This window comes from Prionailurus bengalensis, chromosome B1, assembly GCF_016509475.1.
Source record: "Prionailurus bengalensis isolate Pbe53 chromosome B1, Fcat_Pben_1.1_paternal_pri, whole genome shotgun sequence".
In the NCBI taxonomy this organism is placed as follows: Eukaryota; Metazoa; Chordata; class Mammalia; order Carnivora; family Felidae; genus Prionailurus; species Prionailurus bengalensis.
In genome coordinates, this window is record NC_057344.1 from 51,775,488 (window position 1) to 51,803,250 (window position 27,763).

Below are 27,763 nucleotides of genomic sequence, written 5' to 3' on the forward strand. Positions count from 1 at the left end.
GAAGGAGAGAAGTGGGGGTTGGGTTAGAAGGATATGTAAGATAGGGGCATTCGTGAGTGTTTATAGGAAAGCCTGAGAAAGCTCACCTCTGTGAAGGAGAGGTGGGACAAAGGAAAGGGACCAAGGCCCCTGAAGCAGGTGTTGGGGGATGAGACCCAGAACCCAGCTGGAGATGAGGGGCCAGGAGAAAAGAAACCTGGAAGAAACCACCTCAAAGCAGACCCTATGACCTCACAAAGCTGGCACACTCATCCCCAGGGTTCCAGAAAATCTGAGTCAGTACTGGCTAAGTCTCCTAGCAACTGGATGCAGGGGGCATGGCACTCTTAACACCCCAGGGAGTAAAAAAAGTCTTCCAATTTCAGGTGAAGAGAAAACCCAACTTTTAAAAAGGAGTTTGCTCGGTGATGTAAGAGTGAGGTGTGTGTGTAAAGTGGCCCCTCAACAGTGCTTCTTCAGATAGACACCTTGGACATGACTCCTTGCCCAGGAGGCCCGGGAGCAGGGGGGTGCCAGCTGGAATGCCAGGCCAAAGGCTTACCAGCCCTTGGAGCTTGGAGGCTGTTTTCCCAACCTATAGGGACAGAGCCTGCCTGATGGGAAGGAGGATATGGCCATAAAGGCACTGTGCCTGCCTCCACTCTGAGGAGGGCCAGGAAAGCCCTAGGGGCTGATCACCATGGGATGCTACCTCTTATCAGTCAGCCTCAGGGCCCTGTGAGCCCTTTGGGCTTATATGCCAAGGTGTGTAGGGAATGTGTGTGGTTGTGGGGATGGGGGAAGGGGGCTGTTGCTTTAAGGCAGGGAGGGGGCAGATTTCATCAATTTCCTAGACCCAACTCTATGGTGACTGGTGTGAGTAAGGAGGGGCCTGGACCTTCCAGAATAGGGCTCCTTCCAGAATAGGGCTTTCCACAGAGCGGTGTCAGGGCACTGTTACAGAGTTCAGGCAAGAGGAGTCATGCAACTATGTGCACAGGCTAGCTTCTGACCTTCAGCCATGAGCTGATGGGCAGGCACCAGGCAAAACTTTCCTGGTGGGGCCTCCCTCCCCGCCCTGGGACATGTGCTTTCACTGGCTGCTCTACATCTCCCAACCAGCTGACACCAACCTGGGGATCTGTGAGCGCTGCAAGGAATGGCTGCCTGGGTCAGGTGGTGAGAGAGGAATCCCTGGGCTCTGGACCTTCCCCTGAGAACAGTTTCCCCACAAATGCCCACCCCCCCCATCCAGGGACCTCCCTCACCCCAAGGGAGCAACGTTCCCATGTTCAGTGGCTCTCCACTTCATGCCGCACCTTTTCTTACTCCCTCCTTTAATGACACTTGCTTCTCCTACATCTGTTGATGACCTATAAGAATCTTTCTGGAAAGGCCAGACCAACTCTCAAGTGTGAAATGGGTTCTTTTGGCTAGTTCCCTGATCAGGTTTCCCTGCCTGACCTGCTAGAGTGCCCAAATTTTCACCAAGTAAGGCGTATTCTTTCTTTTAAAACATAGGCTCACCAAGCTTCTTTGCAGTCATTTACACTTTAGTATGAATTCTGTTATCAGATCAATACCTCTGGGGCAGTTAGTTGAGAGTGGACTCACAGGGAAGTCAACTTTTGTTTTAGAGAAGAGGAAGGAGGAACCATAATTCAGGACTTGAAGCCTGCTGAAGCTGCAATGACTAGCATGAGAACTCTGAGAGGAAGGAGCAGTGCTAGAAAGAAAGCGCATTCCCAGAAAGGGGAGGGAGAGCTGTCCAAAACTGAAAGCATGATTCTCCCCAGGCATACTCATATTTCTGGTCACTCTTCAGGACAATGCAGAGCCCTGTGAGGACCCCAGTGGTGATTTGCTCAGTGAGGATGGCATCTTGATTCCTCAGTCTCACTCTCCATCCCTCATATCATGCCCTGCAGAAACCAGAAGGTAGGGAGCATCTACGGAGACTGTTGAACTGGGAAGAGTTTGATGAAGTGAGAGACTCCCGCAGAAGCATTCTGCTGGATACCCTCTATGAAAGCATCATCTTTGCCGTGGGCAAAGGTTTCCCATGGGTGGAAGTGGCCAAGGTGGTCAAGTTCACGGAAGAGCTGCTCAAGGAAACCAAAGGTATGGGGCATCCAGAGCAGGGGTCAGCGAGGCTTGCAGGGGAATGCAGGGCACAGGACCCCCCTGCAGTCCACAGCCTCAGGAACCCTGTGAAGAGCTGGAAGTCCCTTTCTTTCTTTCTCTGACATTTAGCATCCTCCCATGCTCATAAACAAACTTCCTGTCTAGGCTTTCTGGAAATTGAAGCAAACTGAGTGTCCATGCTGCGTCTTTATTTTTATCTCCCTGGCTTAAAATTTCGCACAACTTCAAGCTGTTCACACAGCAGCCAGGATGTTTGTCTCTTGGTCAGTCAGTCATTTATGCTTAAATATGAATTTCCTTATCTGATCAGTACCTCTGAGGCAGCTAGCTGAGAGTAGGCTCCGAATGGAATCAGATTTCATTTTAGTGAAAAGAGGAGGGGCCAAGATTCATAATTTTTGTTTTGTTTTCACTTAACAGAAATCAAACGTGTCACTCTACTGGTTCACTGACACCCCCCCCCCCACTGCATTCCTGAAAGACCACAATTGTATCAGGTTTTGGTACACAAAAGTATCAGGTTTTGGTCTACTGAATGTCTTGGAGGAATCCTTTACAGGCAGCAGCTTGCTGGCAGGGATGAGGGGAAAAGCAGTAAAGTGAGTTTGTAGAGGGAGCATCTCTCCCACCTCTGCCCTGTGCTGGGCTTCATGAGAAGAGGAAGAATATCTCTCCCTGTGACTCCCTGGCACAAGGGAATGTGATCACACCCATCCTTACCTTGGGCTGTGAGATGCAGATTCATTCCTTAAGCAAATATTTGGAGCAGCCCCTCTTTGGCCAACATCATAGTAATACTCAGACAGGAATAATCAATAAATACCACAACCAGTAGGTAGATGCTTGATGGGAAATGGGACATTTACATACTCCCTCCCCACAACATTCTTACTGATCACAAAGGGGAAAAGACTACTTCTATATGAGTGAGCCTGACAGACACCTCCTTCATGAAACGATCCAAGTAGACATCATCAGTAAAGGGACACACTAAGAATCACGTTCTACCTGGTAGAATGCAAAAGAAGAACCCAGCATCCTTCTGTGATGGTTCTAGCAAAGACTCAGAACCTGATCTAATCACGAGAAAGCATTAAATTAGCGTCACTGAACAAAGTCCCTCTCCTGTGAGCTTCAAAAACATTAAGGTCCTGAGAGCCAAGGTAAGACGGAGGAGCTGGTTTAAACTGAAAGCCACCTAGGAGATGTGGCCACTAAACGTGACATGTGGCCTCAGTTTGGGTCCTTTTGCTATGAAGGGATATAAGGGACTACTGGAAAAACTTGGATGAGGTCTGGAGGTTAAACAGTAGTGGTGTGTCAAGGGAGATCTCCCGAACCATGGCTGTGGTTATGAATGCCCTATGTTAGGTAATTTACATGAAAACATTCTGAGATGATGGAGCATTTTGTGGGCCACTGATCGTTTAAGTACTTGGAAAAAATTTCTTTGTACTATTTTTTTCCAGTTTTACTGAGATACAATTGACATATAATATTGTATGAGTTTAAGGTGTATTGCATACTGATTTGATATACGTATATATTGCAAAGTGATTACCAAAGTAAGTTTAGTAAATATCCATCACCTCACATAGTTACAATTTTTTTGTGTGATGTAAATTTTTAAGATCCACTCTCTTACCAGCTTTTAAATATACAACATGATATCGTTAACTGTAATCACCATGCTGTGCATTAATTCCCTAGGACTTATTTCTCTTATGACCAGAAGTTTGTACTATTTGACCACCTTAATCCATTTTGCACCCCCCCCCCCGCCCCACCTCTGGGAACCACCACCTGTCTGTCTCATTTCCATGAGTTTAGTTTTCTTTTTTTAATTCCACATGTGAGATCATATAGTGTCTGTCTTTATGCCTTTAAGGTTTATCCATGCTGTTGCAAAACGTAGGGTTTCCTTCGTTTTTATGGCCAAAAAATATCATATTTTCTTTATCCATTCATCTGTTGATGGACCATAGGTTGTGTACATGGCTTGACTTGGCTACTGTGAATAATGCTGGAGTGAACATGTAGGTACAGGTACCTCTTCAAGAGAGCAGTTTCATTTCCTTTGCATATATACCCAGAAGTGGAATTGCTGGATCGTATGTTGTAGTTCTATTTTTAATTTTTTGAAGAATCTCCATACTGTTTCCACAGTGGCTACACCAGTTTACATTCCCACTAAACAGTGCATGAGGGGTCCCTCTTCTCCACATTCTCTCCAACACTTGTTATTTATTGTCTTTTTAATACTAGCTATTCTAACAGGTGTGAGGTGATATCTCATTGTGGTTTTGATTTTCATTTCCCTAATGATTAGTGATACTCAGCCTGTTTTCATGGATCTGTTGGGCATTTGAATATCTTCTCTGAGAAAATGTCTATTTAGATCCATTGCCCATTTTTATTAGATTATTGGGAGTCTTGCTATTGAATTGTTTGAGTTCCTTATATTAACACCTTATCAGAAATGTGCTTTGCAAATATGTTCTCATATTTCATAGTATGCCTTTTAATTTTCTACAAAATTTCTCTTTCTGGGCAGAAGCCTTTTACTTTGATGTAGCTCTACTTGTTTATTTTTGCTTTTGTTGCTTGTGCTTTAGGTATTATTCCAAAAAATCATGGTCAAGACCTATGTCAAGGAGGTTTCCCCCTGTTTTCTTGTAGGAGTTTTATGGTTTCAGTTGTGCTGTTTTTTAGTAGACTATTTCTTAGAGCAAAATGGAACAGAAGGTACAGAGATTTCCCACAGAAACCTTGTCTCCCCCACCCCCGCCCACCCAACACACACAGCCTCCCTCACTATCAACATCCCTCCAAGAGTGGTACATTTGTTACAACTCATGAATCTACATTGGCACATCATTATCACCCAAAGTTCCTAGTTTACATTAGGATTCATTCTTGGTTTTATGCATTCTATGGGGGTTTTTTTGTTAATTTTTTTAAATGTTTGTTTATTTTTGAGACAGAGAGAGACAGAGCATGAATGGGGGAGGGTCAGAGAGAGGGAGACACAGAATCTGAAAAAGGCTCCAGGCTCTGAGCTGTCAGCACAGAGCCTGACGCGGGGCTCGAACTCCCGGACCGCGAGATCGTGACCTGGCTGAAGTCGGAAGCTTAACCGACTGAGCCACCCAGGCGCCCCAACCAGTTCTTTTATGGGCCATGTCTTTGTGTTGTATCTAAAAAGTAGTCACCAAACCCAAGGTCATCTAGGTTTTTTTATGTTATCTTCTAGAAGTTTAATAGTATTGCATTTTAGATTTAGATCTGTGATCCATTTTGAGTTAATTATTGTGAAGAGTATGAGGTCTGTATCTAGACTCCATTTGTTGGCATGTGGATGCCCCGTTGTTCCAGCACATTTGTTGAAAAGATTATCTTGGCTCCATTGTGTTGTCTTTGCTCCCCTGTCAAAGATCAGTTGCCTATATTTGTGTGGGTCTATTTCTGGACTCTCTTCTGCCTGCCCCATTGATCTCTTTGTTTTTTCTTTTGCCAATACCACACAGCCCTGATGATGAACTCTTTTTGAAACTTTTCTGTGATTCTTTATTTTGAGAATTTTTAAGCATAATATTTTCTTTAACATGTGGCACATTTGAAATTCTCTGGACTTCTGACCAAGGTCTCCAACAGCTGCCAAGCAAATAGGACACATGATGCTTTGTCCCTTGTGCATCAGGTCCCCATCCCTTATGTGCCCAGAGCTCATCCACCAGTCCAGTCAGCAGTGCCTCAGTGTCCTTCCCTAAGCTCACCACTTTTCACCAGCTCCTTGTCTGCCACCCTTTCTAACCCACCTCCGTCTCTTGACCAGCCCACTGCTTTCAAATCTTATACCTCTGCAGCCTTTCACTGAACTGCCCAGTGATTTTTTTTTCAGGCACAAATAAAATCCCATCACTCCTCTGCTTCAAGCCATTTAGTGGCTGCCACTGAATCGCACATCTTATGTGCATGTGGATCAGCCTCTTTTTATTTTTTATGCTGCCCATGTGCCCTTTTACTTCTCTCCTCCAAACCAGTGATCCCTGTCTGAAGGCTTGAACCAGACATGGCATTGCTCCTGGGCTGGCTTCAGAGATTCTTGGGAAACTTCATCTCCCACTAGCCACCCCCTAACCCCCACCCCTGGGGCCTTCCTGGAATCCCTCTGGGTCCCACTCCCTGCTGCTCACAGCAATACACAGGTACCAGAGTTCATCCCCTTCGGCTGAGCTCTGCAGTGGCTTGTGGCCAGAACAAACACTGACGAGCGGGAAGAAGAATGTCTGCCCCAAGCAGGTGGGAACTCGGGCTCTTTCAAGTTTCCATCAGAGCCTTCCACAGGCTGAGCCCGTGAAAAACAGTCAATGACGATGCAGACCCATCTTCACACTGAGGAGATTAGAACACCCTGGAGCTTTCATCATATCTGGTTAGTGCATGCAGCCAATGCAGCCTATATATGTCTTGTGGACTCCTAAAACCTTGCAGTTGGAAGGACACTCAATTCCCTCTACTGTAGGGAGACCCTCAACCAGCCAGCAAGGTTCTTCCAGCCTCTGCAGACACCCTGCAAGCAACAGGGTGCTCCCTCTTTCCAAGGCCACTCATGCCTTTGTAAAACCATACCAATTATTTGAAAGTGTTATTTATATCTAGCTACATCTGCCTTCTGCACCTTTTACTAAAATGTTCAAAGTCTGTCGCCTGGACCCAGAATGCAAGTCCTGCATATATTTAATCCACTTTATCTAATGTGACTATCAACTCCCAGTTGCTTTTACCACTTTTTTTTTTTACTTCTTGTAATATTTATTTTATTTTTGAGAGAGACAGAGCACAAGTGAGGAAGGGACGGGAGTGGGGGTGGGCGGGGGACACAGGATCTGAAGCAGACTCTAGGCTCTAAGCTATCAGCACAGAGCCCGATGCGGGGCTTGAACTCATGAACCAAGAGATCATGACCTGGTCCAAAGTCAGTGCTTTACCAACTGAGCCACCCAGGCAGCCCAATTTTATCATTTTAATGTGACATCATTTCCACAGGCCCTTTCCTCCTACCTTCCCATCACTGCTCTCTTTCTTGCTGTCCTTCTATGGGCATACTTGTGATTGTCAATATTGTTCTTAAAGTGTCATCCAAATACAAATACAAAACAACCTCGGGGCGCCTGGGTGGCTCAGTCAGTTGGGCGGCCGACTTCGGCTCAGGTCATGATCTCGCAGTCCATGAGTTCGAGCCCCGCGTCGGGCTCTGTGCTGACCACTCAGAGACTGGAGCCTGTTTCAGATTCCGTGTCTCCCTCTCTCTGACCCTCCCCCGTTCATGCTCTGTCTCTCTCTGTCTCAAAAATAAATAAACGTTAAAAAAATTAAAAAAAAAAACCTGAAAATTGGTCAGTGAAGTGGTCGGGGATTTTATTATCTCCTCTGTCCTGGTGATGATGCTCCTGTTTATATAGTATATAGGTGCACTTACTTTATCAACATCAAAGTCACACTGATTTATATTGGGCAGGCAGTTCCACATGTGAATGATTTTTCCCATCCTGCCCTTGTGCAATGGCAGTTTTGAGTGAACTTGCAGGACTTTACAATTATCTCCATGGATTCCATCTTGTCAGTGTTGGCCCATCTTTCTTTCTTCCTAACAACTTTTAAATCTTGGTCTTGGGCTCTCCACCTTACAAGTTCTTTCTCTTACCTTTAAATCATCTCAAAATTTAAGAAACATGGTTGGTACAAACACTGAGTGGGAACAAGCACTTAAGTGGGCCCCTCATGCCTGAAATTTGACTCACTGAAGATAGAATCCATCAGGAGATTCAGCACTCAAAGCAAATATTCAAGTCCTCGTTCAGTCCCTTACTGGATGTGTGGTCCTCGTCAAGTCACATCGCCTTTGAGCCTCTGGTTACATATCTAGAAAGTGGAAAAAGTGAGAGCACCCACTTGCTAGGGTTGTTTTAAGGATTAAACGAGGTTACATACATAAAGCCCATAGCATGGCATTTGGTGCCACGTAAGTACTCAGTGAGAGTCAGCTATTGTTCTTAGGAGGGGACCACAGGGACAAAGACCCAAGGCTTGAGAGAACAGGATGTGATTCAGAGATGGCATGATCAGATGTGGCTGCATGTACTTTATGCAGCATCCACGATGGATCAGCCTCCAGATGTACAAGAGCAGCATCAGCTCCTGTCAAGAGCAGCAGAGAAACCCAGCTGCCAGCACTGCCTGGCAGACCCTGTGACCTGGGGAGTGGGCAGGACAATGGACTGAAAGCAAGAGGGCTGGCACTTCAGCCAGAGGCAGGCCCCGGAGGTAAAGTAAACTGGCAAGCTTGTCCAGGAAGTGGGGGCGCAGGAAAAAAGGCAGACAAGACTGTTCCCAGCTTGGCTCCCAGGTAACTGACTTATTGTGAGAGCTGACTCGAGAGCAACGCCAGGCTGGCTGTGGGTTTGCAGGGAGTAGACAACGGTGTGCAGTGGAAGCACCCAGGGGTACAGAGCCACACTAGAACCAGGTCTCCTGAGCTCGGTCCTGTTCACCTTGGGCCTCTCATGGTGCCATTCAGGATGGTGGCTGTTGCACCTGAAGATTGTCAGGTTGGCCCAGATAGCATCTCCATGGCAGCCATGCCCACACTGCTTCCCGGAAATCCAGCCTAGGGACACTAGCGAGAGCATGAACAAGTTCATCAATACCCCCAAAACAGGAGATAGAATTTCATCTGAAGCCTCCTTACTCCCGGGGATTTTCTTCTTCAGTCTGTAGTCAACCCCAGTATCAGGCTGGACTGGTCCTCAACATTGCTGGGGCCCTGCTTCAAGGCTTGATTCTGCCATTTCCTCACTGTGTGACTTTGTGAGAGTCCCTTAACCTCTCTGTGCTTCAGATCACTCATCTGTAAAATGAGGACAAAAATGGCACCAACTTCATGGGATCTTTGCGAGGATTAGATGAGTCTATTTATGTAAATCACTTGGATCGGTGACTGCTACATAGGAAGCCCTGTGAACGTGCAGTGGGTTGACCGCTAATATTATAATACCCATTCCTCGGGGGTTTTAGGCACTCCCATGGGTTCAGCTGTCCTTCCAGAAATGTAGGTCTTACACCTGCAGCAGGAGACAGCCATTCGGTCCTGTTCATTGAGGGCGCCTGGTTTGTTCCTCTTGACTTTGCTCCCCAAACCCCTGCCTTTGCTTACTTAGTTCTGTTCCCATTCTACCCAATTCCTAACCCAATCTTGATCTTCTCTTTCTCTCCTATCTGGTGTTATCTGAGCCACACTACCCAGGTTTGGACCATATTCTCTAAGGAGTTGGCCCACTTTGCTCCTTCAGGTGCCTACCAGCTCTGGGTAAACTCCTCTCCTAACCTTGGATCCAACCCCAGTAGGGGCCAAATGAATAAGTGTCCAGCTGAACAAAGAGGCACCTGACATCAGTCCCACTTGCTGGAGGGTGTTTCCAAATCCTTTCTCAACTTAACCTGCCCCTCCCCAGGCCCTGTCCACCCATGCTGTCCATTACCTCTGAGATGCCCCCTACATTGATCGCTGAGATCAGCCCAGGGCCTTCTCACACTCTCACACGCTATCCCATCCCCTCACCCTCCAGGTACCCAGACTTTGCCACCCAGAGCCATCCTTAGAACCTCCCACGTCAGGCCCACTCCCAGCCATGGCCACACCTTCCCAATGCCCTCAACACTTTATACCTGGATGTCTGTGGCTACATCTCTCTGGGCACCCACATGCCTGCAAGCACCCTCTTGCTTGTGGTGGCCACCTTGTTCATCCTTCTCAAACGCTGTTTATATCAAGGTGTCCTCCTTCGTACTCTATTCAGATCTAAACTCTTCCCCCAAAGAGCTATAGTTAGACAGCAAGGAAGGCTAGACCCTGGGGAGGCTGGATCTCCTGGAGAGGGGTCTATGCCCACTTCACTTTTTTCCCTCTATTAATACCCCCATACCAAACACAGTATATGGCACACAGTGGGTGCTAAATGAAGAAAATGAATGAATGAATGAATGAATGAATAGATATTTGATGCCCATGGAGATGATATGCCCTGTATGCAGAGAGGAAGTTAGGGTGCTTGACTCATCCAGGGTGACCTCACTGAGTTGCATGTCCAGGTGATATTAGAGGCTGCACAGTGGGGTGATTAGCACCAAACTCTGAAGTCAGAAGATCTGGGTTCAAATCCTACCTCTACCACTTACTAATGTGTTACTATACCTCTCTACACCTTCATTTCCTTGGCTCTAGAATGAGTGGCATAATAGTTCTAACTCATAGAGCAGTTGGGAGGATTAAACGAGACAGGGCCTACAAAATGTATAGCACAGTAACATGCACATAGTGAGTGCTCAACAAGTGTTAGCTCCCGTGTGCCCATCACACATGGAAGGGAGGTGAGATGAATAGAAGGTGCTGGAAGTCCAGGGCTAGAAGCTGCTACATGCTGCCCCTCGGAGAACTCGCTGTCTGTGCCATTTATTGTCTTCCCCTCACCTTGCAGGCAGGATTGCAGATGCATTCAAATCATGGGCCAACAGAATGGAGGTCCAGAGAACCTCAAACCTGGCCCCTAATGGAGACACCCAGCATCCATGACCTGCCCTTGGGCACATATGTGAGGAAGTGCCACTGCCCAACAGCATAGGGGAGAAGGCATCTGTTCACTGCCCTTGTTAGGGGACCCAGACAGCAAGGGGCAGGAAGAGCTGGTAAGACAGCAAGTCAGTTCCTCATAGGTCATGGGATACAGGATGCAGACAGCAGGGTCCTACTGACCAGCCAACTTATGCGCAAGCTGATTTCCACAGTGGATTGTCACTCTTCTTGGAAGGGAGATTCTCCAGGGATTTGTTTATTTGTTTGGTTTTTGTTAATCTGGGGCTAAGGATGGTTGAGTTCTGTTTGCATACTAGATAACAAAGCTGGTGGACAGTATTTAAGGAGGGTCATGTTTGTACAACAATGATTCAGAGCTTTGACAGGCCAGCTGCCAGCTGGGCTTATTTCCTGGCCCAATCAGTCCTCAGTACCAGGAGGGAAAGAGTGGCCCTAATTCAAAAGCATAAGCTGATTCTGCCCTGGCAAATGGCTCACCAGGATGTTCTGGTCTCAATTCCAAGCTAGAAGTGAGAGTCCTGTCAACTGCACCTCCTTTGCCAGCCTCCAGGAAGCCCTGGGCAGATCCCATCCTTCTGTCTCTGTAGGGCCTAGGAGGAAGTCACCAGGAACAACACAGAGGAACAGAAGACTGCCAACTCTGTCCTGGTGGGAAGAAATTGCAGGAAGTGGACAGATTTTGCACACCCTGTTGAGTGTCTGGAGAGAGGTGTTGGGACATATGGGAACCCTGAGGTCTCCCACTTTGCATACACGAGTGGCAGAGATTTAGGGTGCCCAGAAGGCTCTGCACATCCTATCTCTGACTCACATGTAGCAGCAGGTGAGGGGTTGGAGGGGAACAGCCTCTGTGGCATCTGTCATCAGCAGTGTCTGGCAGGCCCTGGTCTCTCTGATACTTTACCTAGACTTCTGGGCTAGAAGTACCTCTTTCCTTCTGTCCTGGCCCTCATATCCTGAAGCCATGAGGAAGTGGGCCTTGGCCAGTTGGTAGAGGTATGAGGTGGCCATGGAAGTGGGTCATAGCACTGTATCTGTAGTTCCATCCATGGCCACTCCTGATTCTCCAGAAAATGGCATCTGGGCAGCCATAGCATGGAAGGCAGCCACCCCACCTTCCCCCAGCAGCCTGGGGCTGGCAGGACGCATTACTTGCCTAAGCTCATCTGTGTGAGTTCTTCCTACCAGAATACTCATGGCCATGCCCAGGGTCTACTCCACCAGCCCCCAAGTACCGCATCCCATGTGGGAGAGCCTCCAGCAATTCAGGACCAGCCCAGAGAGAAAATGCACATTCACTCTTCTTGGAAGGTAACTTCCTTGGGGCAGCCTGACTTCAATGCCTCTCCCACTAGACTCTAAGGAGGGGCCTTTGGCAGCAACTTCCTTGCTGATGGAGAATGGAAGCTGCCACAGAGGCCACTGGTTGAAATCCTGAGAGAGCATTTTGTGGGGGCAAATGGGCAACTGCCATTTCATAGATACCTGCCTGAGCGTATCAGTCTGTGAGGACCATCATGACAAAATACCACAGATGGGGCACTTGCAACAACAAACATTTTTGTTCTCACATTTCTGGAGGCTGGAAGTCCAAGATCAAGGTGTCAACAGGGTTGGTTTCTTTGAGGCCTCCCTCCTTGGCAGATGGCCATCTTCTCATTGTGTCCTCACATGGCCTTTCCTGTGTGGATGTATGTGTCCTAACCTCTTTTTGTAAAGATACCAGTCATAATGAATTAGGGCCACCCACATGACCTCGTTTAATCTTAATTATTTCTTTGAAGACCCTATTTCCAAGAGCAGTCCCATTAGGAGGCACGGAGTGTTTGGATTTGAACATATGAATTGTGTGGGATGCTGTGCTAATTCAGCCCATAACGCTAAGTAAGGTCAAAGCTCTCCAGGTGAGACTGTGCCAGCTAGTAAGCCAGAAATCAAGACTATGCAATAGAAACCTTCCCCAAACTTCCCTGGAGGAGCATACATCCTATAGAGGAAGCAACAGTGAGGACTTTATGATCCCGGCATTTTTGCATGTAGCATTTATAATCTTCACCATGATCTTGCATCATACCCATTATTTTAATGATGAATTGAGGCCCAGAGAGGTTAAGTAACTTGCCCTAAGTCACACCCCCAGTAAATGGATTTGAACCCAGGTCTGTCTGACAGCAGAGCACATGCCCTGCCATGTGACCCTTCTATCTTGACTAAAGGGATCTGTACACAGAGCACATGAGGTTCTGAGAAGCATGAAGCCTGGGAAAGCATCCTGCGATGAGAAGAATGAGGCTGCCTGCATGCAGGAAGAGGGAGACACCTGGAAGAACCAGGTGTGGAACACCTGGGGGTGGGGTTCCTAAGTGGGTCACCTGGAGTTACAGCATGTACCTGGGATCCTGACCCTCAACAGGATGGCTCCAATGTGGTGGGTGGCACAGGCCCAGCTGCAAAGAGGAGCCATGCCCTTTGGGTAATGTGTTCTGGCCTGGATGTGCCACCTGTGTGCGGGTGGGTGGTTCTGGTGCCTTAAACCCAACCTCTGGCCCTTTGGAGTGACCTCATGCTCTACCTCTAACTTCCCATGTCCTTCTTCAGTCAGCTGGACATACTGGTCAGTCTCAGAGCCCCCAACATTAGAGGGGACACGGTACAGATACAATATAGTCTATTTTTAGTCTAAGTCCCTGAGACAGTGGGATTCCTTGGTCGTTTTCAACTCAGGGATGATGACAACAGGGATGATGAAGATCAAAAGTCAGGACTCCTTTCACTAAACTTAAGACAGCTGCAGAGCTTGGCCACGAGGTACCCACAGTGCCCCAGATGTGGCTATGGAGGACCGTCAGCTCCATGGAAATAACCATAACATCTGAGAATCAAAAAGAAACCCAAGATCTCACCTGATCCAAGCCCCACTACCACCACCACAACAAACACATTATTCGAGAATCCTCTTACCAGCCAAATGCCTCCTAACTCCTCAAGCTAGACTGCTCTGCTAATAAAGCTTTTGCTTCTAGAATGTTCTGCTGCTGAGCTGAAACCTGTCTGAGACTTCCATCTGAAGACTTCTGTTCTGCCTTCTGAACCTTCCTCCCTGAATCAGCCTAATCCACTGCCCTCAGTCAGCCATCCTCCAGCAAACATTTCCAGGGCACTGTGCTAGGGGGTGAAGAAGATGAGACATCCACTCAGCAGTCCCTATGTGCTGAGCTCTCCTCATGAATCATCTCCTTTAAAGTCCACAGCAACTGTAGGTGGATTTAGCAATGATGCAGCTGAGGTTCAGAGAGGTTAGGTAACTTGCAAATTATCACACAGTATAAGGGCAGAACCAGCATTAACCTTGAGACCTTCTGGCCCCAGATCTGTTCTTCCTGCCAAAGCTCTGTAGCATTAAGCGTGCCAACTTCTTAAACAGACTCTTAACTATAGAGAACAAACTAGTGGTTACCAGTGGGGAAGTGGGAAGGGGGATGGGTGAAATAGGTGATGGGGATTAAAGAGTGCATTTGTTGTGATGAGCACATGGTGGTGTATGGAAGTGTTGAATCACTATATTGGACTCCCAAAACTAATATAGTACTGTATGTTAACTAATTGGAATTAAAATTAAAACTTAAAAAAATAAAAAATAAAAACACTTCCTTTTCAATGAAAACAAAAAAAGCATTCCAGGGGCGCCTGGGTGGCTCAGTTGGTTAAGCATCTGACTTCAACTCATGTCATGATCTCACATTCTGTGGGTTCGAGCCCAGGTCAGGCTCTGTGCTGACAGCTCAGAGCCTGGAACCTGCTTCACATTCTGTGTCTCCCCCTCTTTTTCCCTCCCCCATTCACACTCTGTCTCTAACTCAAATATAAATAAACATTAAGAAATGTTTTAAAGTAAAAAAAATCATGCAAACTTCTTGAGGAATGGAAGTGAGGAACAGTGAGGGGTGCATTTACTAAACAGACAAGGTCAGGGGACCATTTTAAGCAATGAGAAGAGCTTCGGCCAAAGTTCATGACAATCTAAAATACATGGCCCTGTGTTTGCCCTTTTTGAGTCCCAGGACTTTGAATAGCAAGGAAATCTTTAAAAGATCAACATAATCTTTCCAGTCCTGCTGTTGGAGTAGATTTTTTTCTTTAAGGTGACTCTTGGTTTATCTTAAAAACAAAAACAAAATACCATGGGCAGGAAAATAGTAGGGAGACTCCTCAAGAAATTAGACATAGAACTGCCACATGACTTAGTAATTCCACTTCTTTGTATAAAGAACTGAAAACAGGGACTTGAACAGATATCTGCACACCTGTGCTCACAGAAGCATTGTTCACAATAGCCGAAAGGCAGAAGCAACCCATCTGTATGGGCTACTTGTCCATCAACAGATGAATGGACAAACAAAATGTGATCTATGCATAAAATGAAATATTTCTCAGCCTGGTGAAGGAAGGAAACTCTGACACGGATGAACCTTGAGGACATTACCCTAAATGAAATAAGCCAGCCACAAAAAACCAAGTACCTTATGATTCCACTTATGTGTGGGTATCTAGAGCAGTCAGGTTCATAGAGGCAGAGAGGGGTCTCAGTTTCCCATCTCTAATATGAAAGGACTAGACTAGCTCAATAGTTGCTCAAATATGCTCCTTGGTCTGAAAGACCATTTACCTCAAATAAATTTGAGAAATATTGCAGATGCTCAACCCCTTTGGGCCATTTGCTGAGCCCACTAGCATATTAAGGGCCTTATTTCATATCTTTTGATCCAACATATCTTCAAGGTCTCTGTCTTTGAAGTACTGGTTTCTATGTAATACCTATTGCAAAACATCCTTTGGAAAACTGTATCCGAAAGGATTGGGGGCCCCTTCCAGTGTCCATCTCTAAGGGTCTACAAAGACAGCCCAAGCCTGCTTGGGACTAGATGGCTGTGCCAGGCAGCGGCTTGAATTCTGGCTTCCCCATTCCACCAGCTGTGTGTCCTTAATCAAATCCCTTGAGTCCTTGAGCCTCAGTTTCTCTCATGAGTAAAGTGCCTGTACCCCTGCCTTACAGAGCTAGGAGGGATTGGGTGGAACGAGATGACCCAGGGCATGCGGCACCCAGCGGGAGCTCCCTCAACAAGAGTCCTCCGCTGCCTCAAGGAAAGCACGTGAGCTGTCACTGTTATTGGCACCTTGGTGTAAATGAGTTTGGCAGAACCTTACCATGAGCAGAAAGATGGGCAGGGGGCAGCTTTCAGGATGCAGGATGGGGGTGGAGATGAAGGTTCTGTGCTTTCATCTGCTTTCCACCATCCCAGGTCAGCCCTGGTAGGTGCACAGAAAGGTAAGCAAGCCAGGCTGCAGCCTGACTTGTTCCTCCCCTTTGAGCCGAGGCGGGGGCAACCAAACTGGTTTGTCAGGGGGCACTGGTGGCACCTGGATCCTCCCCCTCACACCCACCCAGAAGGAACAATGCCTCTTCACCATTCCCAACACTTCCAGGACATGGCACATCTCCCTTGCTGTCATCCAGCCCCAGACCCCGAACATGAGGGGCAGCGGGAGGCAGGCACACAGAGTGCTTGGTCCAAGCCCAGTGCCTTTTTACCCTGATTCTGGAGCATCTGGTATTGTCATCCCACCCCCTGCTCTTCCCCTCCTCATTGCTCTCCTCCTCTCCCATGCCTGCGTCCCCGTGCAGGTGCTGGCCTCCAGGGGCTTGGGGACTGTCTTCAGGAAGTTCCCAGCAGCCAATGCAAATGAAAGCCACTCCCTGTTATTGAAGAGCAACTTGCACGTACAGATCTGTCCCCGGCAGCCAGAGGCTTCTCTCTGAGACTTAATCCTTGGCTTTCTGAGTCATCGGAACTTCTCAACCTGCGGCAAATAGAGAATGGTCTGAGGGCCAAGAAAGTGTGTCTCATGAGCCAGCTTAGGATGATCTTTGCTGAAAACCAGAGCTGGCCAAGTAGTCTTGGGGCTGGAAGTTAGAAACCAGCCCAGGGACTCCTTCCCCAGTGACCCTGGATGAGGTCCACTCTTGCATTTTATGACCTTGAGACTAAGACCATAGCTCACACCCATAATTGGGCACCTGCCAGGATGACAGGCAGCTGGGAGCACTTGCCAACATTTGCTGAGGTCACTCAGCACAACTGGGCCCTCAGACTTCTTGATTCAAACCTGGCCTCTATGCATGGCTGCCCAGGGGCTGAATAGAGAAAACCATGGCCTTGACAAATGAGGCAGTTGTGGCCACCCACATCTGGAGGATGCAGGTGATCCCAGCCCCGTCCACTCATAAGCCAGGCTGGAGGAGGGACGGCATTTTCCAGTATGTTTGTTCGGCTCCGCAGAGCCCAGAGAAGAGGCAACGATTCACCTCACAAATTTCACACAGTCGCTCAACACCAACCTGGAGTCCAGCTTTGATTATCAGAAACCAACCCTGGTCCCCCAGTCTCTGAGATTCCTTTACTGATTATTTTTGCCGTCACACACCACCACCATCCCTTTTAAATGCCCATCTGAGCTCTCCCTTCTCGGCTTAAGACCTCTGAGTGGCTCTGCAGCTCTTGGCCACGGTTCTTAATTTTCCTTTCAGAAATCTGATGATTCTTTCTATGCACACACCCCACCCCCAGGGGAAAAAAAGTTCATGTGAAATTCTGGATATAATTTCAGAAGATGCCAGTTGGTCCTGAAGCCCAACATTGGGGTCCATGAATCCTCTTTAAAGAGCCCGGTTTCTGTTTTGAAGTCCAGCTCTTTCATGTGACATATACGAGTTTGCCCTTTGCAAACTGATGATGCCAAGCCCTTCTGTCCCCCTGGGGGAGTCCCCCAGACTCCAGCTTTTCTTCCCAGAAACTCTGAACCATGTGGATCAAGCACATGCCCACACTGTACCCTATTTGCTTCCAGCCTTTATTCTGCAGGCTCTCCACCTGGAGGGCCCTTCCCTACCATCTTCTGCCAAACTCCCCATTCTTCCTTTGGGCTCCAATGTCCTCTCTGTGGGAAACCTTCCCTGGCTCCTTGTCCCCCCACATCCTGCGTCAGGATGCCTTCCCCATGAGAGCACCTACCCCATCTCCTTGTACTTTCACTTCTTCCTCTCTGCACCTCGGTGCCCAGTTTTATTCTAAACATGGGTACTTGCTTGCATGCTGCTTTTAGAGGAATCTTCAACTCTTGTTATGTCGTTATGTAATGTATTTGAGCACCTTAAAAACAACAACAACAGAGACTTGTACGTTTTGTGTCATTTTTAACCAACCCTCTCCAAAAGCGAAAGAGAAAAGAACAAAATGCCCACAGGATCCCAGCAGCACAAAGCTCACATCTGTGCAGGAAGGGACCTGGCAACCATGTGACAGGTGAGAGGGTCCTGAGACAGGTGTCTTGTGTAAAGGTCACTCAGCAGAACAGAGCATCTGGGGGCTTTGGTTTCATCCTTTTGCAAGTTGGGCATTTCATAACTCCATGGCTCCCGTGTGTCAACATCTGAGTTCTTTCGGCTCAATCTGGTTCATAACTGAGGAGCAACAATTCCCAAGCCAATCCCACCCTGGAATCAGCACTTCCTTCTTTTGAGATGTGGGGTGCTCTGTATTTTTAGAAAGATCCAGGTGATTGTGGAACACAGGGCTTCCACTGGCCCTGGGCCCCTCCCCACTATTCAGTAATGAAAGGGTCTTCAGGTTCAGCCACCTAGCCAGATATTTCCCAGCACAAGAGAGAAGTCAAGCAATGCCTAGGTCGCTGTCCTGGTGGCTGCAGAGTATCTGTGACACAAGTGAGAAGCAAAGCAGAAAATGGGGAGAATGCATCTCACACCCTACCATGCAAAAGCAGCATCTCTTTTCTTGCCATTATTGCCTCCCTTAGAAGCTGTTTTATTTGTTTCCTGAATGTGTGTGTGTGTGAAATACCCCCTCCTTGCTTTACTGAGGTATAGCTGACAAATAAAAACATTGAAAAATAGGGGCACCTGAGTGGCTCAGTCAGTTGAGCATCCAACTCTTGATTTCAGCTCAGGTCATGATCTCATGTTTCATGGGCTCGAGCCCCGCATCAGGATCTGCTCCATGCTTGGTGTGGAGCCTGCTTGGGATTCTGTCTCTCCCTCTGCCTCTCCACTCCTTCCTCTCTCTCTCTCTCCCCCTCTCTGTCAAAATAAATAAACATTTTTTTAATGTTGAAAAATATTTAATGTGTACAAACATAATGTTTTGATATACATTGTGAAATTACCACAATCAGGCTAATTAACATAATCATCACCTGACATAGTTACCACTTTTATTTGTAGTGAGAACATTTAAGATCTACTCTCTTAGCTAATTTCAAATATGCAAAACAGTATTGCTAGCTCTAAGCACTATCTAAGTAGATCCCCAGAACTTATTCATCCTGCATAACTGGAACTCTATATACCTTGATCAACATCTTCCCATTTCTCCCTCCCCCCAGCCCTTGGCAACCATCGTTCTACTCTATGCTTCTATGAGTTCCACTTTTTTTAGATTTCACATATAAGTGGGATGATGCAGTATTTGTCTCTCTGTGTCCTTCTTATTTCAATTAGCACAATGTCCTCCAGGCCCATCCATGTCGTTGCAAATGACAGGATTTACTTCTTTTTTCAATTTATTTAAATTCTAGTTAGTTAACATATAGTGCAATATTGATTTCAGGAGTAGAATTTAGTGATGCATCACTTATGTACAACACCCAGTGCTCATCCCAACAAGTGCCCTCCTTTTTTAAGGCTGAATAATATTCTAGATAAATGATAGATAGATAGATAGATAGATAGATAGATAGATAGATATTCTCTCTACATATCCTATATATAGAGAGATTATATAGATCATAGAATAGAATTCTATGTATATTCTATATCTATATATCTCACAATGTCTTTAACTATTCATCCATTAGCACACTTAGGTTGTTTCCATATCTTGGCTGCTGTAAATAATGCTGCCTTGAATATGGGAGAACAGATTCCTCTTAAAGATCTTTAATTCATTTCTTTGGGGTATATATTGAGAAGTGGAATTGCTGGATCATACTGAGGAGGCATTCTAGACATTTTTCCCTAATGACCTACTCCTTAATGACCTAGTATCTAGTTTTAATATCATAAATATTTTGTATATCTGATTTTGTGTTGTATGTATGTCTGCTTTATACACATATAAAGCTTACTCTTTGTATGTAATGCAGGGTTAAAGATGACTAAAGAAAATTTTTAAGTTAAATTCAAAATTAAAAAGCTATCAACATCTAATTTAATGTTACAACTGTAACTTCTAAGTAATTTTAATATAATTTATTCACTTATGTAAATTGTAATTGTCAAATTACACATGCAAAGAAGAAATTTATGTAGATGCATAACGATAATAGCAATGCAATCAAATCTTAAAATGTCATTCAAAACTGCCATTTCTTTGACAAAAAATTTACAAAATTAATTTTTTAAACTGTTTTCAGTAAGCTTAACTTTCAAATTTCCTTCATACATTAAATATTTGGAGGATGGGCTGGGGGTAGGGTGGTCTGAGAGGTGTCTGTGAGAAGGTGGCATCCTGGGAGTGAAGAATACGTCATCAGCCAGAAATGGCATCCGAGCCTAAGGCCTGGCACAAGGGAATACAGGGTATGGTGGAAAAATAAGGGAAGGCCAGTGTGCCAGGCAGAAGCATAAGGAGAAGAGGAAAGGAGGGTTTTATGCAGAGGAAGACCAAGATCTGACTCATGTTGCGAAAGGGTCATTGTTTTAACATCACTCTTAGGCTGAAGACCAAATTCCTCCCATAGGGTCTTAGGAGGTCCTGCACCACTGGGCTGCTGTCCACCACCCAACCTTTTCTAGAACCAGGGAATCTCTCACCAGCTGCCTTCTAGCCTGCCAGCCCCTCACCCCCAGTCTTTTGGTTTCTCAAATGGGCCATGCTTTCTCCAACTGCAGGCACATGATGTTGCCCTTGCCTGATTCATTCTCTCCTACCTCTCTTTGCCCAGTAACTCCTCTGACACTCTTCATCTCAGATTCTTCATCACCCTCTCAGAGAACTGCTCTTTTACTTCCCTAACAAAGTCACTTCTTCCTATTCCGTGTCCGCCCAGACTGCAGAACCCTGAACACAGTTATACTCTGTGTGTTTTCTCCCTAGCCCTTCACTGCCTCCCTGGAACCTGGAACAGGTCTTAACACATGAAAATTCCCTAATACTTTTTGGATGTATAAATGAATAACTCTGTCACTGCACTTAATATCAGAATTTGCTCATTTACTCACTAGCTACCCATTGGCTCCAACTGTGCACAAAGCCTTGTGCTGGGGACTGAGCATAAAAAGGGGAATGTCATCTTTTTGTCACCTCTTCTACAAATTGGAATCTCTCTGAGGGCAGGGGTCATGTCAGAGGTGAATGTGCCACCTGTATCATATTCTATTGGTGGTCCCACCACTCTTTTTATGTAAGCATCTGCAGGTCGCTACCACACTCCACATCGGACCATCAGTCCTGCCACTCAAATCTGCCCGCACCTGCTGACTTGGCATTCTCAGGCCACAACAATCCCATCTGGACCGGACAATGTGATGCACCAACACCACATGACCATCAATGTTATTTAGCTCAAGGCAAGCATGGCCATGTGTACAATCTTCCTACAATGCTAGACAGACTCTGCACTTCCTACAATGCAATACTTCTGAATGCAGCATTCAAGGCCCTCCCATCTGTATTCTGCTTACCTTTCCACACAACACTTGCCATTTTCTGCTTCCATTTTTATATGCCAAAAATAACAAACCCAGGTTTGTTCCCCACCCATGCCATACAGCTTCTTGCCCCAATGCTTTCACCCAGACTGTACCCAGAAAATGCCTCCCTCACCATCTTCACTGGCTCAGTCCTCCCACTAAGCCTCTGAGATGTAGCTCATGCATTATCTCCTCCAGGGGAATCCCTATCCTCAACTGAACCTTCCTCTCCACCTGTTTCTGTTTCTCTTTACACACATATCATAACATTTACTTGTTTGTCTTTCCTGTGAGCACTTTAGAAACAAAGAATGTGTCTTATTTGTCACAGTAGTGCCATAGTATTGACTTAGCATAGTTCCTAGTAATTAATAGGCACTCAGTAACAATTGACAAATTAATCTTGAGTGGATGGTTGGGTGGGTGGGTAGGAGGACGAATGGGAGGGTGGATGGGCAGATGGATGGGAAATGGATGGGTGCATGGATGGGTGGAAGGGGGAATAGATGGATGGATGAATGGATAAATGGGTGGATGGGTGGGTGAATGAGTGGATGGATGGGTGGATGGATGGATGGATGAATGGATGAATGAGTGGTTGGATGGGTGGATGAATGGGTGGATAGATGGGTGGAAGATGGATGGAAAAGTGGATACATGCATGCAATGCATGGAGGGTGAATGGATGCATGCATGCATTCATGGATAGATGCATGGATGGGTGAATTGATAGGTGGATGAGTAGATGGAGAAATGGAAAGAAGGAAAGATATATGTGGCCAGGAGAGACTTTTCTCACAGGGCAGAAACAAACTCTTCTTTCCCTACACTGTTTATTGATCACTACCTTGTAGCAGGCTCTGTATCAGGCACTTGGACAAGTCATCCCATTTGATCCTCAAAAAATCCTATCAACTAAATATTATCCCTCATTTTACATCTGTGGGAATGAAGGCCCAATGTCACAACTAAAACGGGACAGAACTGTCTCAGGCCTCCAAATCCAGTGCCCTCCCTCTACACCATCCTGAAACAGAAGCACTCTATTGGACCTCTGAGCCTGATGATTTGCCTTGAAAGAAGGGGAAAACACAGCCTACCAACCTCCTGTTCTGCACATTGGAGAGACCTCTATTCATCCCTCGCCCAGAAGACTGAAGTCTAAATCCAAGTGACACTCCCAAGCACATTCTAAATGAGGCTAAAAGTGGAGTAGTGCTCCATCTACTAATGTTTTTCTAAGACAGCAATAACTTACCATCTCAGCACTCTGGGAAGATTTGAGGTAAATATTCCCATACAGAGCCAAGAGTGAGAAGCCAAAATGAACATACAATGTTCATTGTGGGGGTGGGGTGTGGAGGACTTTACAAGCAACTACAAGGGCAAGACTGAGACAGCTCCTCCTAAAGGAGAAAGGAGCCCTCTGGCTAGGAAGGTAAGAGACTTCACTAGGGCCTATGGGAGCCTCATATAGGAGAGACGAGGAGGGGGATCTACAGACAGGTTGGGCCTCCACTCCAAGAGGAAAGCTAGGTTCCCTGCATGCAATACTTGATCTCTCCCTTCAGTAGATAAAACTGAATCACCCAAATCATGTGACTTGGTGGTCAGCTGGCCCAAGCTCCTATTCTACAGAGGTAGACACTGAGTCAGGAAGCAAGAGACACTTGACTGAATTTACAGTGCACTTCAGGGATGGCATCTGTGTGAGGACCCAGGTCTCCTTACGCTAAAGCATGTTCTTTCTCTGTCCCTTGTTTCTTGCCCCTCTCTCTGCCCAACGTCTGTTCATCAAGGCATACCCATCATTCAGTCATGACCCTTTACTGAACCTCCCCCTGTGTTAAGACCCAATCACATGCTGGGAAGAATCCTTCCTCCTTGATCACACTACCCTGAGCTTTTGATAAAGTTATGAGCAAAAGGAGTGTATGGGAGGGGGTGAGAAAAGATGGCTTGCTCAGTAGCATTGCCCATGGTGTAACCCCAGAGCTGATCTTTGTTTGCATGATAGAAGCAATATTTGCCTAAATCTGTGACACACATAACAGTTGTCTGGACATCTGTCTCTCCAGCCATCTCATAGCCTACTCTTATAAGAATCCCTTTTTTTACACCCTCATTTCCTTTCCAAAGGGTTTCAAGTGGAAACAACATAAAGAACAGCTGAAGTAAACCTTCAAAATAAGAGTTAAAGGTCAAAATATTGGTAAGGGGTGAGATAATCATATTAAAAAATGAGATAAAGGTAAGTTACTACTTAAATTTGGCTTTGAACTTCCTAGAAGCCAAGGTAAAAGGAGAAATGTGATATACTCCATAGCCTTTTTTAAAGATTTTTTAAAAATATTAATTCATTTTTGAGAGACAGAGCATGAGCAGAGGAGGGGAAAAGAAAGGGGGGAACAGAGGATCTGAAGCAGGCCCTGTGCAGACAGCAGTAAGCCTGATGAGGGGCTTGAACCCATGAACCATGAGGTCATGATCTGAGTTGAAATCAGACTCTCAACCAACTGAGCCACCCAGGTGCCTCTACTCCATAATTTTTAAGAACTGATAAATGGTAATATAGAATAACTAGTAGGACATGGGCTCTGGGGTTATGGGTGTCATGGATGGGTGGGTGGGTAGGGGGATGAATGGGAGGATGGATGGGCAGACAGATGGGAAATGGATGGGTGCATGGATGGGTGGATGGGTGGATGGTGCCTAGATTCAGAACCTATGTTGATCACCTATCAATGCAGCTTTACCTCAGTTCACATTCAATGCTCAGCCCCTCTGTGCCCACAGGCTGCTCCATCACTGAGGCGGTGACAATCCTAGGGAACAAACTCAGAGATTACCAGGGGCAGTTCAATACCACCCACCTGCTGGCCCTCTGTGACTACTTCCACAACACCTTCATCCGCCACTACAAACTCTACCAGTTTGTCCTGGGCCAGGACCAGGAAGTCAACCTGACTGTCAACCACCTGGAAGTATGTGCACCGCCCCAGCCCCTCCCGCTGGCCAAGGGCATGGACAAGGACATCTGGCAGCTTGAGCAGCAGATGGTGGAGCTCCGTACGGCTGAGGTGCAGAAACGCACCAATGTACTGCTCCTGAAGGAGGCGCTGCACCTGGAGCAGGAGCACAAGCTACAGAAAACATTCTCTGAGGTGTCTGAGCAGCCCAGCCGGGTTCTAAAGAGGGAGGTAAGGCTGGACCCATGAAGTGGGAGGATGCTCACCTACCACATACAAATGCGCATTCCTACCAAGAGCACATCTAAGCTGGAGTCAGACTCACAGACAGGACTCCATGGTCTGCACACATGGGACGGGGCAGAAGGGGACAGTCACTGAGCTTTAGCCACAGGCTTTGCATGCATGTTTCACAAAACATCTCTGTGAGGTATAATTCTTGTCCCCATGTTAGTAATGAGACAACTGAGGCTCAGAGAATTTAATCCACTTGCCCAAGGTCACCAAGCTAGCAAGTAGAATTGTTTACATTTGGACTGAGGCCTGGTGGATCCCAACATCTAATGAAGAGCCCAGGATCTGAACCACCACAGATGGTCTCAGTGCCCTTCATCTACTTGCAGGGCTGGCATCCATTGAGGCCTGGGGGTGGGGGAAGATGACAAAGGAAGGTCCACTGGGGACAGCCCAATGTGGGTGATATGCTGAGGTAGGCAAAGGGGTGGGGCTAGTGGTCCAGAGAGAACCTAGAAGAGTCTGGCATGGATAGAAGAAATTGGGCTGCCCTCTTGACCAGTCTTAAGGCCACAGAGGCTCGAGGATCCAGAGTCTCAATGACCAGCTCTTTACTAAATGGTGACTATCTTGGCCCCAGGGCAATCAACTTCTTAAGGGCCTGGAAGAGTCCAAATTTATTTTTTAACTAAACATAGGCACTAATATCATCATTGTTGCATTATCTTTGAACACAGAGACAAGTATTGTATATGTGTACACATGAGGGCGTATGTTGGTATATGCTGGGGTGGAGGTGGAGAGTCACAGGGCCTGTGTGTTTCAAAGTCAGCCAAGAGTGAACAGCCCTGTGAATTATAACATGGGGAAAATCTCTAAAAAGCAATTAACACAATAGAATAAATGATACTCTTCTAAGGTTAAGTCAAGTCTCCCAGAGAAATAGCACATTGGGCTGCCAGATAATCTTAGTGCAGTAAGATGTCCAGCAAAGAAAGACCCAACAGAACCTAGACAACAGGGACTCTTGGGTGGCTCAGGCAGTTGAGTGTCCATCTGACTCTTGATTTCAGCTTGGATCACGATCCCAGGGTCATGGGATCGAGCCCTGCGTATGGCTCCATGCTGAGCATGTAGCCTGCTTAAGAGTCTCTCTCTCTGCCACTCTCTCTCTCTCTCTCCCTCCCTCCCTCTGCCCTTCCCTTGCTTGTGCTTTCTATCAAAAAATGTTTTTAAGGAAAAAAAGAACTTAAGCAATAGCCTGTCTCCTCTGGGGGGCCTTGCTCTAGAACATGTGGACAAGGCGATGGATGGGAGGTGTTGCCTTCCCTCCCACTCCTGCTGTCCTTCCCTGCCCCTCCCAGGTCCTCTTCCAGCCCCCATTACTTTGCTGCTGGTCCCTGCCTGGTGGAGCTCGTGGACTAGAGTCCCTTCCACTGTGTGCCCCTGGTTGTGTGCCAGAGGTGGGGACACTGAACACCATAGGATAAGCACAGTACATCCTCTTGGAGCACAGTCCTCCCCAAGGACTTAGGGGAAGAACATTACTTTTATATAAAACAACCAAGGAGATATTCTGGGGCAAATATAAGATTTTACACTAGGTTTTAGTTAAAATAAGAGATCTCAAAGAAATGGTCTAGGCATCAGCTACTCTAAGTATGTCCCCTGACACCCTCAAGACAAGCACAAACTCTCCTCTGCTGTTTGGTTCCTCAAGCAGGAAATTTAGAGACACACAGTTACATGGTCCATGTCTCCAGGATCCCATGGTGCCATAATCCTGATTGAGATGACAGACAGGGTCTCATTTTAACATGGCAGATGGTGATTGAGTTTCCATTCTTTCCATGGCTGGCTGGCTGGAGGACATTCCCACTCTCTGAGCAACTTGCACTGTCCCTTCTGACAGTTCTGCTACTAGGCTGCTACTAGAACTTTGAGATGTAAAAATGAGATGAGGGCAGGAGGGGAAGGAAGGGGGATGATATCCAAATGGAAAGTTCATTGACCAGAAGATAGGAGAAGATGGGACTAGCCTATGGGCCCAGAACAATGTTAGTAGTCAATGACACAGTCCAACGGGGTTGTTGCCACAGGAGGCCTGATGGGAGAAGGAAAGTAACAGTCACTGGAATCCAAAAAGAGAGCTGTAGGAGAGGGCTGTGGGTTAGGAGGCTGTAGGCAGAGGGTTAGAGTCATGGCCAATCTACAGTGGATCCTGAAGGAGGTGAGAGACTTCATTCTCTTCCCAGGCTCAGATCTCCTGCCAGTACCTCCCATTGGCTGAACTCAACTTAAAGCCATAGGTCAAGGTAGCTGGTTGAGGCAGCCCTTATAAGTTAGCCTCTCAGAGAACAGAGTAGGGGTGAGAAGGGTGACCAAGAGATCTGGTGGGGGAAATGTAAGGTTTAGAACACAGAAAAAGGAGTGGACGTGTTCAGAATTGGATATCTGCAGATAGCCTCAGTCTCCCCAGAGTTCTGATCACCAGCCATGTTATATTTCTTCCAGGAGTTAGAAAAGCTCATTGATGAGGTCATTCACATTCAGATTGAATGCCTGAAGGAGCTGCTGCAATATGAGATACAGATAACTTTTGATATTTTGGACCTGAAACTTCAGAAGACTTTGAGCCTCAATGCTCCTATCCCTTCCCCTCTCTCTATCACTGGCCAGCCAGGCCAAGATGAATCTCTTAACTTCTACAAAACAAACAAAGGAAAGAAAGCAAAAGCAAAGAAGAAGTAGAGAGCTCCTGGTGTCCACTGACTAAAGACTATGATTGAGGAAAAGCCATTGACAATTATGAAAGTATTATGTGATGTGCTCAGCACCCAGTAGATCAGAGCTTTCTAGTGATTAAAATAAATAAAATGGCAGTCATCATATCTCCTCTCTCTTTTTTCTGGAAACCACCTTCTACCCCCTGAAAATCCAACCCAAATGAATTTTCCCTGCATCTTGGAAGAAAGCTGTCTTTCTCTGCTAAGCACAGAGTTTATGCTCAGACAGGCA

At 46.5% G+C, this 27,763-nt stretch overlaps 1 protein-coding gene across 1 annotated transcript; it reads left to right on the plus strand.

The window, feature by feature from the left end:
- Nucleotides 1–271: 271 nt before the first annotated feature.
- Nucleotides 272–27,634, plus strand: CB1H8orf74 (chromosome B1 C8orf74 homolog). The gene is made up of 4 exons (XM_043565107.1): nt 272–365; nt 1,908–2,100; nt 24,339–24,742; nt 27,260–27,634. Exons 1-4 carry the CDS (start codon nt 318–320, stop codon nt 27,494–27,496), a joined length of 882 nt encoding a protein of 293 aa, XP_043421042.1. The 5' UTR covers nt 272–317; the 3' UTR covers nt 27,497–27,634.
- Nucleotides 27,635–27,763: the final 129 nt, after the last annotated feature.

Excerpts from the sequence above, each read along its gene's own strand:
- CB1H8orf74 (XM_043565107.1), top strand. The coding sequence starts at position 318 with ATGGCACTCTTAACACCCCAGGGAGTAAAAAAAGTCTTCCAATTTCAG. Across the intron at positions 2,101-24,338 it reads GCTGCTCAAGGAAACCAAAG|GCTGCTCCATCACTGAGGCG; the intron begins GTATGGGGCATC and ends CTGTGCCCACAG. Across the intron at positions 24,743-27,259 it reads GCCGGGTTCTAAAGAGGGAG|GAGTTAGAAAAGCTCATTGA; the intron begins GTAAGGCTGGAC and ends TATTTCTTCCAG.